Genomic DNA, 13,509 nt, shown 5'->3' with positions numbered 1-13,509 from the left:
CCATTGCAAGCCTCAAACCACAACAGTAACTATGGTAAGCATCAACTTTAATTTCTGCTTCAAGAAGAAATTGGTTAAATATCTCCTAGGTGATGTTTTCACTTTAACTTCTGTCTAAGCAATATGACCTCTAAAGCAGAGACCTCCACAACTTGTGCAATTTTACCCTTTTAGACTTTGGGAATCTGTCCTGGCAGACATAGTAGTTTGCTTTACACTAGGATTGTGGGCAATATGGATCTCACGTGCCTTTAGATTCATAATGGAGTGCTCTCTCTAGGCTAGTGGAATTTTTTTTGGGGGGGCGGGGGAGGGTGCATTTTAAAAATAATATTGCTTGCCTTACATAGTTGTGAGACTTGATGTGCCACATGATAAAATGTTGGAAAAGAAAGGTACTGTCACGCAGCACAGATCTCGAAGCACCACCTTTTGAGCTTGTTTAGAACTGGACAAAAGTTTGTTTTTCATATTAGGAAGGTATGTGCTAAGTATTGAAAGAATAGTAAAAATCCTACAGGCTGCCAGCCATGACTTACTGTATCAGTCTGTCTGGTGGTACTGAGCCCACCTGCCACAGAAACTATACAGCCTGACTTCTGTAAGCCTGCAGTTAGGTTGCTTAGGGTTTATAAATTCAGAAGCATCATTCATCTGATGTTCTTGGCCATGTAGAGTAGATAACAGCTGTGATGTTCTGAGCCATGCGTTAGAGCAAATGTTTGAGAGAAGCTCTGAGTGGTGTCCTCAGCAAAGCTGCTGCTGATCTGGGAGTTCACAGGGTTATTAGCACCTGGGGTAGGAGGGCTGCAACTCTGTAACATGTGTTCTGCACTCAAGTGTACAGTAAAACAGATACTGGTATGAAACTGAGCAATGCCAATTTGAAGCAACTGCTGTGATCTTGGACTGGTATGAGGTTATGCCAAATAAAAGCGTTTTCCTCTTCTCAAACTGAATAAATATCCGGCCCACCATAACTATCCAAGCAAAAACAATTGTTGCGTTTCTTTTCTCCGTTCTGTTTTCTTTGAGTCCACACAGCTACAGCTCAGAGTTGAGGGTGGTGGAGGGGGACAGCACTTCTTTAGGTGACCTTTGACCTTTACTTCTGATACAATGGCAGCAGAGAAACATCCACTGTTCTTCAGTGGATACGCGTGGGCTTTAGTCTAAATGATGCCCACGCTGCTGCAAGCAAGGAAATGTTTTACTAAATTGCAAGAGCAAATCTTGTTATGACTGCTGTAAACTTGCAAAAGGATATAAAAGCAAGGGAGAAGTTATTAGTTAATCCTCTAATTCCAGTGTGGGTCTGTCAGTAGCTAGTTTAAGCCCTTTACAATACCTATAGGGGTCATCAGATCAGTTGCTCTGATAAGGGTTCTAATTTTCTAGTCTTTTGAAGAACTCGGTTCCAGTAATCTTCCCTTTCTTCTCCCTTTCCTTCCCTCCCTGAAAGTCATCACATTCCAGTTTCCTAGATGAAAGGATATTACCAGAATGGTTGCACAACTCCTGTGCAAGAACAATTGGCAGGGTGGTGTCTGAGCTGGCGTTTTTTGCATGGCCTTAAAAATGAAGCTGCATACTGCCAAGAAGGCAGAATCCAAAGGCAGCTGCTAGAGGATTCTGCAGTCCTAGCAGTCTTTGTAGGCCTGCAGTTAAGCATATGTGGACAGAGCTCTGAGCTTCAGAATGTTCAGACTGTGAATGGATTCTGAGGTCCTGTCTGAACGCTCAGCCACTGCTCGGGTTCAGGTGGGATTAACAGTGGTACCTAGTCAATGCTTCCCTCAGGCACAGCTTGGTTTGTCTTTGTGGTCCCAAAAAACATGGTAAAACTGTAGTTGCAGTTAGCAGCCTGCTGCATTAGTGTGTACCAGTGGGGCTGAACCAGGACATATTAACAGAGCTGAACACTGTGTATGCTTGTTGCATAATATTGCCAACCCTATTCAGTTAGCATATGGCATCGTTCTTCAAGAAGTGCCAGATTTTATAGTGGAATAGGAAACTAAATGTGTTGAGGTGCGAAGGAGAGTAACTGCACCAGGATGCAGGGACAAAAGAAAGCAGAGGGTGAGGAACTTGTGCCCAGTTCTTTGTTTGATTCCTGATGCTTTGCTTCACCCCAACTATAGTTGTCTTCAGAAGATAACTACAGATGGTGGGTAGTGAGAAGAGACTACTGAATATGTTGCCCAGTTTTTAGTAATATTGTTGCAGCCATGGTGACAAGTTTTGAGAGAGGTAATAGTTTCACTAAATTGATGATTCAGGAATGAAATAAAAGCTGACAGGCTATTGAGACCCACAGATGAAGAAAGCAAGTGTCTTATAAAGCTGTTAATTGCTGTGGTAGGTGGTAGGTGGTTACATCTCTGTAGAGAGCTGAAAGACTTGCATGTGAAACTTGTTTACATCTCAAAGCACTCTTCAATCTGTAAGGACTAGAATCATAAACTTTTTATGGGACAGAGATTAAGGAAGCCTGTGAAGCAGTTGCCAAGTACAAATTAAGGTTGCTCTTTAATCTTTAGTTTGGAAGGCTCCCAAGAGTTTGGAAAAGTGTGTGAATATGTAGAGGGGAGAATGATAAAGGTGCTAAAGTTCCTTCTGCTTTAAGACTGTAAAGCACTGTGCTTTATGGGAATGTGGAGAAAGTGTACGTATAGGAGAGGCTGCATTCCTGGTTGTGGCAGAGCAGTTGTAGCCAGCTATGTTTGTTACATTTCTACCCTCAGTAGTGAAATCTGCTGTGCATTTTGGTGAGTTTGTACGTCACTGACTTGACCTATGGTCAAAAGTTGTGTGTTTCTGTACAGGAGATGTTCAGATGCAGCTTTCTCAGAAGGTACCATAGTAGCTTTTTACTCTATGTAGGTTGCTCTGGACACTTGTAGTTTTATCAGTTGTCTCAATGTTACAAATGCAAGTAGTGGCTTGTGTTTCTTTTTATTTTGTTGTGGAGTTAATGTTTTTTTCAGCTGCACTTTGCAGTCTGGGGTGTTTAAAATAAGCAAATAACTGGTCTGAAAACATGAGAGAGAGCTGCATTTCCACGAGAGGATCTATCTGATGTAAGCCAATTAAAAAAGTTTAATAAGCACAAGATGACTTTGTGTTTTACTGAAATCTTACTGCTTTTTGGGGAAAAGGAATTAAGCTTCTGCAGAAACTCAGGGAGAAAAGATTAAGGAATAATGTTGTTAATGGAGAAGAGAATTCTTAAACGGCAGTAAATGCTGGTAAAAATACCATCTCCTACCCACTAATATAATAGGCCAAGTTTTGCAAACTTAACAGGTTTCATCCTTTTTTTCTCATGATTTGCCTTTGATGGGATTTTGCCTTTGATACCATGTTTGTGGGTGGAATGTCTGATACTCTTGGCTGCAAATCCCATACATGTTCTTAAAATTGCATTTGTTCTGGCCTGGAGCAGAGTTATGTGGGTTTTGGTTGTTAGTTTGAGACCTGGCATTACTTTTGGTTACTCACCTTATGTTATCTACAAATTTAAAGGAAGATTATTAATATGTAGCAGTTGACTTCACTGTGTGGCATAGGTCTGCAGTCCTGCAGATCTAATACTTTGGTATGTGAGTTGCCCATCTGGGGAAGGCAGTGTTTGGATAATCAGTTATCCAAAAATACACTGTGGATCAGAGACAAATAATTTTACATGTTACTTATTGGTGTCATCAATGTCATAGTGATTAATCTCCTAAACACATTAGAGTATTAGTTGATCAGAAATGTGGATCTTCTTCTGGGCAACATGGAAACATAGTACACTGTGCTAGGCTAGAATTTATCTGATAAATAGGTTGTCCTATGCATATCTGAATATCTAGAATACTTAAATTATACTAGCTGTCTAACGGCCTGTATGCTGATTTTGACAAATGTCAAAAGAATCCATGCAGAATTGGCTGGATACATGAACAATTGGCAGCTACTGCTTGTGTGAAGTGAGCTGGATTATCAGAGGTAATTGGTTTAAATTAAACCCAGCTCATTTTAACTGAAAAAGGTTAGGGAGCAGCAACATGATCAGTTCAGCAATCAGATGTAAGGAGGAAAATAGTAATTTTCATTAGGACAGACAAGCGGGATAAACCGTGGCAAACAACTCCAGCTGATTCAGTAGGTTTCCATTAATTACTCCAAGTCTAAATGTGCTCTTCTTCAGGACGCAGTTTCCAGTGAATTTTGAGCAAATTCTGAATCTTGTTTAAAAGCAGGTAGCTGTCTTGTTTTGTCAGGTACCTCTTAGTTAAAAACCTGATATGGAAAAACTAGGGAGTGCTTGGACTTGGTGGTTATGTCTGTCTTAGTCCATTCAGCTACAGCCTTGTCAAAAAATGAGTGATTACTCTTGATTGCACAAGAGAGAAGAAACTGTGAGTTGTAGCTTGCATTTAATTTCAGCACTTCCATAAGCACATGCAGTACATTTAATAGTTTGCACTTGAACTAGAGGTGTTGTGTTGCAGTTACACATGTGACTTACAACTATTGTATTCAAGGTCTTACCTTAATTTGTTTACTAGGGAAAGCACGTGTGCAGCAACTAGCAGAGAACACAAGGTACTTCAGGAGACGACTGAAAGAGATGGGCTTTATCATCTATGGAAATGAAGATTCCCCTGTTGTGCCTCTGATGCTGTACATGCCAGCAAAAATTGGGTAGGTTTAACAGGATAACTTCTCGTCCATCTTCTTTAAAGCTAGGTTGGTACAGAAATATTAAGACTTTTCTAAATATAAGAAAAGACTGGTTTGATTTTTCTTTTATGGTCATTACTGAGTCTTCCAGAACATGAAAACATCCTGTAAGTGATCTTGGGAAAATCAAGACTTGTAGCTTAAGGCAGCAAGAAAGCACTTCAGGAAAGCAATTTTACCAACACATGCAATGTTTTAAAAGTTGGGGGTGGTTTGTTTTGGATTGTTTGTGTGTTGTGGGGGTTTTTTGTTTTTGTTTTTCATTTTATTTATGTGTAAAGTGTGTATATGTACTAAGGTGAAGCTGATATTGAATGGAAATTTACATTAAAATTAATTGGAGAATTCTTTCAACCAGCTCATGGACCAGAAGCAGGTAACATTTCTACAGATGAACTTTGAAAATTTAAAAAATAAAATAAAATAATAATTAAAAAAAACACCCAGGGGAGCAGGACATGATGGGACACAACCACCTGTATTTAATGAATCCAGTTTTTTTAGGAGATCTTGATTTAATAGCTCAGGTATTGTTATTGTAAATACATAGCTTTATAAATGCTTATGGACTTGTGGGCTGCAGTGTTGGTAATTGAGGCTAAAATTCTGCAAGCAGGATGCAATGTGCATATTAAAAATTTTTGCAACATAAAAGCCTGATTTCAAGGACAAGTTGGCTTTACTAATTAAAAAATAGTGTCCATGTTTTTCAGTGTCCATGTTTATTCCAGTGCTCAACCAACACTTTCAATTTTGGGAAGCATAGCTTCATTTTAAGCCGTACTAAACATCTGTTGTGCTCTTCTAGCTCCGTGAGGCTTCAGTCTGGTTAAATATTGTGATTCTGTGAGGGAACTGACATCTTCTACCACTCTGCATAAAGCTAGATACAGTCTTCCTCCACCCTCCTCAGTATAATGACATTTAAAAGGCCTGTAACCTTTATGGGTGCTGTAGAGTCTGCAGTGTGCACCACCCAGCACACAGAGGCACACTGTTTCTACTGCCCAACTGCTCTACCAGTCAGTGTGACTTTTTTTCCCTGGAAGCACTCATGGAAATATCTATTAGCTGAGCAGCTGGGCCAGTAACGTACTTCAAAATGATCCAGAACACAGCTCTGATGAGAACTGGCCATTGGGATCTGCATCAGGTCTGCTTCATCCTTTCTTTGTCTCTTGTAGCCTGTTTTTAAAATCGTTTGAGTGTACTCAATGGATACAAATTGAAATGTGTCAGGATACACCTGCTTATAAGAAAAACAGTTGTAGCAGAAGGAAAAGGCCGAAAATTTTAAAAACTAGTAGAAGGATATTGGTTTTATACATCCTTATAAGCCTCTTAACTTCATCACTGCTTCTCAAGACAAGGTCAGTTCAAAAAGGATTAACCACTTCCTGTGGCCTGTAGAAACATCCATGATTGCACTGCTGTTATGGAAAGGATCTAGATCTGTATGCCCCTCATCACATATGTCACAGCCACTAATTTCTTTAATCCCCTGAAGAGTTTGTTTTGTTGAAGATACTGTGTGACAACTGTAGGAGGCGTTTGCCCCTTCCTTAGAAATGTTTGGTATCAGATTACATGATCTCAATTTACGGTGGCAGTTCAATGGTTCCCATAATAGGCACTTAAAAAGTAGTACACTTTTTTTTATTCTGAGTCACCATAATGTACTTTAATTGAATTAAATCGGTGAAAACAAAGAGGCAGAAGCAGCTCCATTGGGGGATTGCAGCATGGGAGATTTCTTGTATAGTCAAACTTTTGAGCCATAATCCCAGTTTCTTATTGGTAAGATTTCCAATCTTAGGCTACAAATCCATTTAGAAACAGCCTGCTGAAAAAACAGCCTCTGCCACATGTAATCTTCCAGCTTTGTTAGAATCGAATACAGTGAAACATTTTGATAAGGACCACCTTGGGACTGAATTTAAAAAAGCCTTTTGTGAACAGGCATTCTGCCCCTAAAAGGAAGCACTGGAAGCCCCAAATTGTGGTCTTACAGTCTTGCTTTGGTAAAGGCCTGTGTGGCTTAACATATCCAGAGACCTTCATGCTGCTGCTTTGTCTCCACTGGTACCATTTGGATCATCTTTCCTGTTGTCCCTGGCAGGGCGTTTGGGCGTGAGATGCTGAAGCGGAACATCGGGGTCGTGGTCGTGGGCTTCCCTGCCACCCCCATCATCGAGTCCAGAGCCAGATTCTGTTTGTCTGCAGCTCATACCAAAGAGATGCTCGATACAGTAAGTGTCTCATCTTGTCTTCCTTTTGCTCATGCCTTCTATAAATAGATACAACTATTGTCTATTTTTTGTAGACTGGTTCAATGTTTGGTACACAAACTAGTTGAACCTAATGTTCAAAGCTTTGTGTAGTACATCTGACAATGACTCCATCTCTTTTTCCTTGCTTCAGCAAGGCAGAATGGCTGCTTACAGTAAATCTCAGGGACTTTCCTTTTTTATTTTAAATCATGTGAGAGTCTCATTCTTTTGAGACAATGGTTTTCCCCTCTTAAAAGGCTCTACCTTTCCCTGAATCTTTGAGAAGGAAAAAATTATGCTAGATGCAGAAGGTAAGGGGGGGGGAAGCCTGAGAATCTCAGAAACATCTATATTCTTCTCAAAAGCAGGTGCAAACATCAGCACATCATTACCAATGAGAATTTTTATTCCCAAGATTACTCTTCCAGTTCTTGTTTACAGCTTCAGAGCACTCTATCTTAAATGATCCTGTCCTAGATGAGTCTGTGCCACGTGCAATGCTCTGCTGACTCCTGCCTGCCCTAAGTGTGTTCCAGTGGGAAGGAGGTCCCTTCTAAGGAGGCCTGTGTCACAGTTAGGAGATGCTGCCTTAAAAATTAAGGATGGAAGTTACTGTCCGACTGATGTAGTTAAAGTAAATAAGCCTGACTACCCTTATTATATTTTGGCATTATAACTGCATTCATTTTTGCATCTTCTGAATAATGTTCCTTGGTGGACATGTACATGGGCTGTCTTAGGCTATGTCAAAGTTATCCACCGTATTTTTCTCCCCACTTTGCTCTTCTGTAACCCAGGACCTAAGCTAGGTTGAGTCATGACCTTGGACTTCAGTTATGAAGGGGAAATCATGCTCAGGGTCCAGCTATGATCAGGTGGCAACACTTCAATAAATGAACAGCAAATGGGACATATAAACAGATATTTACTAATGTCTTGTAAAAAAAAAAAAAAAAAAAAAAAAAATAATTCAAACTTTTCACACTCCACTACCACAGAACTTTCACATCAACAGCTGAAAACTGCTATTTTTATTTCAGTTTTGGTGGGAAAAATGGTAAGGTAGTGGTGTGTGCAGTTTGTTAATGTATATTTAGGGTTGTTGTGTATCAGTTAACCTGCTACGTGTCTGTGGTGCTGTATATGGTGTTCTGAGTTATTTCTGCCTTGTAAGAACTGAGAGATTCTGCCCCTGCACTCCAACAGCAAACTGTTGAAGGAGTTCCTTCCCAGCTATTTGTCCTGCTACTCTTCCTGTAATTATCCCAGTTCTGTTGTTTCTGTTCCAAATAAGAGTTCTGAAACAGTGTTTGGGAGAAGGCCCTCTCCTTCCCTTCAGTTCCCCCTTATATAAAATTAACAGGGTCACGGACTTGGCTCAGAGCATAGAAGTAGAACTGAGTGCATTGACACAAATGAGGGAGCAATGCTGTCTGGCCAGGTGGACATGGGAAGATGAGTGGGAATGAGGTGGGAGGAAGGAAAAGAAAGAAAACTGAAGTCTGTGAAATCATAGTGCTGCAGACTGAAATACAGTTGAAAACTGTGAAAGCTTGATGTGCTGGCACTGCCTGAGCAATCATGCAGTCTTGGTGTCACTTAGACTCAGCATCTCTTCTCTTAGTGACTAGCCAGAGTCTTTACCATATAAGCTGGTTTTGCAGGGTCTATGTAAGTACTATACTTGTGCTTTTCCAAAACCGATCTGTAACTTTTATTACTCTGCTTCAGAAACTCTTTTCCTGTCAACTTGCTTTCAAGTCTTTGTGCTTCACAGAGAATGTTTCACGTTTTGTGCATTTTAACTCTGAAGATTCATTTCTAGAATGCTTCTGTAGGTGCTCACTCTTCTAAACTGAGGAAATGATTGTTTAATGTATTTGGGCTTGTTTGCCTAAGAAAATTAATCCAGGACAAAATGAGGTGTGAATTTTGAAATGAATGAAGAAATCCTGATGTAGCTCAGTATGTGGAGGCTTTGTTCCAAGTTGGTGGAATTCACTTCAAGGTTCAAAACAGCTGCACGCTCTGAACCAAGAAATTGGCAAGAGGAGTTAATAGGAAGCAAGTCTTTGTGTCAGTGACATTGTGTTGTTTTCTTGTGATACAGTCAAAGGGGCAATAGTTTCAAGTAGCTAATTGTTAAGGCAACCCTCAGATTTGATCCCTCTGCTGAACTGTGGCAACAATATCTAGGAGGAGAAAGAACTGAAATTAGTAGACTTGGAGAGAGGTGGCAGAGAGCTTCTTCAAGTCAGTGACAGAGAGGAGAACTTGGTAGCCTATATGTATGTGTGCATGGATGCTAACTAGGGCTGCTATGGCATTTGTTTTTTCTAAAAATTTATCCAGGTTTGGAGCACAGGGAAGAGAAGCTTGTCTTGTAAATGCTGATATTTGTAATGATTCCTTGCTCTCATTAAATAAGCCCACATGATGGGGAACAGTTCTCAGTTACAATTTTAACTGTTTTATGTAAATAGAACTTCCTTGCCTGGAAATATTTGGCTCAGGATCAGAGTGAAGTCCCTCATAACCTGCATCCCTGTGGGCTGGTGCTTTCTTTTCAGTGATGAAAAATATATTGCACTCTCCTGAAGTCAGCATTCACCAATGCCATTTCCTTTGTAGTCTTTGCTGGTCACATGGTCCTTTTTGTTTCAAATTAATAAAATCCTAAATCTGCATTCAAGAATAACAGTTAACAGACTCTTTCAACAGGAATTCAACCTTAAATTGTTTCCATATGGGACCTTTACTTACAGCTCTGGCAAACTGTCCCCATGCTTTTGTTTTGTTTTGTTTTTACCGAGGTCCAACTTCTGGGTTTGTCATTCCCCCAGATTTTAGAGTGGAGAGGGTTTTGCTGCCAGATAAAACAAGCATGAGGGGCCATTGTTTAAAGAAACAAAACCTTGAACTATCCATCCAGGAAGGAAAAGCATGTAAGGATATTAACCCCCATCTGCCAGCTATTCTCAAGAGACAGGCATTTGACCCAGAACATGTTAAAATTGGAGCATTAATGTTGAATTAGTTGCATTCTGAAGGAACACCGAATACATCTATCTGAATAAATCTACAGTTGAAAGGAATGCAGAATGCCAGCCTTTGAGTTCAAAATTCACATTGGAAGTCATCTTCTGAACTCCTTTCTCTGCCACTTGCCTATATAAGGTAGTGAGCATCACACACTGTTGTAAATTTGTGTGCAGCAGCTGACCTATTTTGTACCTTGCTCCAAGCATTTTCTGTAGAGAAATTAATTGATTTTTAAGGTTTGGCTTTTAAGAAACACTGTTGTGAACCAGAGTCTTATCAAAGAGATTGCAACATAAAGTATGATTAACAGAGACGGGACTTTCCTTATTTCTTACACTAGCAGATGTTTGATCTCTGGTAAACTTCATTAACATTTGCATTCAGGTCAACAGTGAAAGGTTTCGTTAGCTCCCTAGCAGTATTCTGGGCCATCAGTTGGCTGAGTGTTGCCTTTGTTCACAACCTCAGTAAGTGGGACTTGCTTTCTAGGGAGAAAATGCTTGGGATACTACCCAGAATAATATTTTCTCATCTGTTGGTTTGGCTGACCAGGATCTCACGTGCAGCGTAGTTTATGGTACAAGGCTTGCATGTCTAGTCGTATGTGGACAATGCGAATTAGCCCAATGTGGGTGTAACAAATGCATCAGTGGAACCTGCTAGCACAATGTTGTGTTTTCCCTTTTGCGGTCTTACAATTTTAAAAATACTGTGGGTCAGAGATAATTTACTAACACATGTTTTTTTTTCATACTGAATCATACATAAAGAGGAGTCAAACCTCCACATATGGTTTTTTTTTCTGCTTCAGCTTTATTAGCTCTTGGGAGAAAGGAACATTGGTCTCATTTTTTCTGTCTATGAAAAGACATGGCTTTTTGGGAGGTGACTGCGAGTTTTGAGTGAATATTGCTGGATATTATCATCCTGCCTTAGAAGTGGAGTTAATCAGGTGTGTGCAGAGCAACTGTCAGTTCAGTGACCAGTGCTGCTCACTTGGTCTCAACACTTGTGAATGCTAAAATCAAAACCAAATCCTATGCACCTCTGAAGCTACAGACTTCTAGCACGGTAAAACCTCACTTAAATAAAATAGCTGTCAGAGTAGTCTGCAGGCATGCAAAAAGGAAGACGTGCTGATAACTTGCTTGTGTCTGTCTCCTCTGCTGATGTCCTGTGGTCTCTTTCTCAGGCTTTAAAAGAAATCGATGAAGTTGGAGACCTTTTGCAGCTGAAATATTCCCGTCACCGTTTGGTACCTCTCTTGGACCGGCCGTTTGACGAAACAACGTATGAAGAAACAGAAGACTGAACTCCCTCCACGTGCCTTGGTGGGAGGGACACACCCTGTGGGACACTCCGTGGCGTGCAGGCCACCACGTCCATGACAACACACTTATGACTGCTTAGCATAAAAGACATTTCCTCACAATACTGAAGTAGCCACATCAGCTCTAAATGGCATTTTGTAAATAGGGAGAGGAGAAAAAAAAGCTTTGATTCCTTTATCTTCGGGGTCTGGCCCTAGAGGTGCTTGGCTTTATATTTTTTTCTTGTTGCTTTTTTTTTTAATTTATTTTGTCTCGATGAGTTCACAGCAACCCAAGTGGGCTGTGGCTGATCAGCTCATACTTTGTATGCACCATTAGCCTCCCAAATGCTGGCTGAGATGTTGAGAGCATGTGTGACGCTGGCATGGCAGCACTTCCAGTGTCACTGCTAGGTGTCTGACCTTCCCAGTAAGGAGTGAGCTGACCTGTCTGTTCTTGGAGACTTCATAGAAAAACTGATTGCTAACTTTGACATATTTAACAAGGTGGATAATCAACCAAAGGTGTTTTTTTGTTTTGTTTTGGTTTTTTTTTTTTTTGGTTTCTTTTTTTTATCTTTTGCAGTTACTTGTGTTTAAAACTTGAATTAGCCTTTTTTAAATAAATGTGTTGTTGACATGTCACTGACAGGACCATTGTTACTAAACACCATTTAGTTTTCTAAGCCACAGGCAAGGAGGTCTTCTGGGAGTCTAGCCTCTCTTCCTTCCCAGTATGAACAGCAGCTTGTCTCCCAGTTTTGACACTAATTGTCCTCTTGCTATAGGGTAGGTGAAGGAGAGGGGTTTTGGTTTGGTTTGTTTGTTTTTTGTTTTGTTTTGTTTTGTTTTGTTTTTGAATGGACTGCGTTTGGTCTTCTTTCTGATGTGCATGTGTTCAAAGCAGAACAGAAAGGTGGGTTTAGTGTGCGCTGCTTTCTCATCTTCAGGTTAATTTCTCTCACTTTAGAATTATAAAACCATGAACAAGTCACCGCTGAGTTCTGGAAGGGTGCCCTTGTGATTAAATAAACCATAGCAAGCCTTCTTGTTAAGACCAGAACCTGTCAGTAGGCAGGCCTCTACAAGGGATGACTATTGGGAGAACCACTGATTTCATGCAAATCTGTGAAAGACTGGTTGTTACCCTTTGCCACACTAATCCAATGTTCTTGTCATATATGAGGTGCTTTCATTGCCCTTGTTGCACAAGGCTTTTATACAAAGAGTACAGACAGCCTGGATCTTGTCTCATACATGGCATTTTGGCTAGCCAGCCAAGTCTTGGCTGGCAGCTGTGTGTCTGTATAGGACTTCTCTGAAGAGAGAAGGTGCTCACAATTGCATTTAGTTTGAGATGTTTATTCTCTTGCATTTCATTTACTGTGAGATCAAATTAATGTTCACTGAGCCAGCTGCTGTTTGAAGTCATTGTTTGCAAGCTCCACACTGTCTTACTCGGGTCAAAGTTTAAAATTGACATCTTTGCTCTAGCACACCTTAGAGGCAATCTGCTGCTCAGCCATTGCATCTTGCATTCTTTCAGTGAACAGAATGGGTCATTGAAGAGGTACCAAAAATGTTAAAACTGGAGTCAGTTGCAGTGTGATCTGTTTCTGTATTTTATGCCTTGAACATGTAGAGTTTCTGCAGTTAGTAAAGCTTTAACGTTGTATTAGTTGAGTTGGATCAGTTCTTTAATTTGAGTTAGCATGATGCTTTTTGCAGGCAATTGTAGTTTTCTAAAGCAGAGTGCAGCTCAGAGCTATTTGCTGGGTGCTAAAAAAAAAATAATTTTTTTTAAATTTCTTTTGTGTTCATTATGCAATTAACAGGGAAGGAATGCTTTGGTCACTAGAACCAAGCAGTTCTGTAAAGACATCTGATGATTTAAAGCAGTTTCTTTTGGCTTCTATTTTATAGGATATCCTTCTTAATGTGTTTATAGATCTTGTTCCATTTTAATGTAATGGAATTTCAAAACTTGTTTTTTACCATTGCATTTCAGAAATTTAATTATATGAGGAGACCTAAAATTGACTGTTTCAAAACAGGTCCAGGTAACTATTTCTGTCTTTCCACTAGCGTTGATTTGCTCACCTTCTGGAGCAAAGGGTGTGCACAGTCCAAGAAGTCTGTAACATGTATGTGCAA

General features: G+C 40.1%; 1 protein-coding gene across 1 annotated transcript; it reads left to right on the top strand.

The window, feature by feature from the left end:
- Positions 1-2,231: 2,231 nt before the first annotated feature.
- Positions 2,232-12,127, top strand: LOC103779071 (serine palmitoyltransferase 2-like). Its single transcript, XM_008946689.1, has 5 exons — positions 2,232-2,253; positions 4,560-4,695; positions 6,854-6,983; positions 11,239-11,890; positions 11,933-12,127. The coding sequence occupies exons 1-4, from the start codon at positions 2,232-2,234 to the stop codon at positions 11,356-11,358; spliced, it is 408 nt and encodes a 135-aa protein (XP_008944937.1). The 3' UTR covers positions 11,359-11,890; positions 11,933-12,127.
- Positions 12,128-13,509: the final 1,382 nt, after the last annotated feature.

Source organism: Merops nubicus, unplaced genomic scaffold, assembly GCF_000691845.1.
Source record: "Merops nubicus isolate BGI_N331 unplaced genomic scaffold, ASM69184v1 Scaffold48788, whole genome shotgun sequence".
Lineage (NCBI taxonomy): Eukaryota > Metazoa > Chordata > Aves > Coraciiformes > Meropidae > Merops > Merops nubicus.
This window is presented reverse-complemented; position numbering and strand designations above follow the sequence as displayed.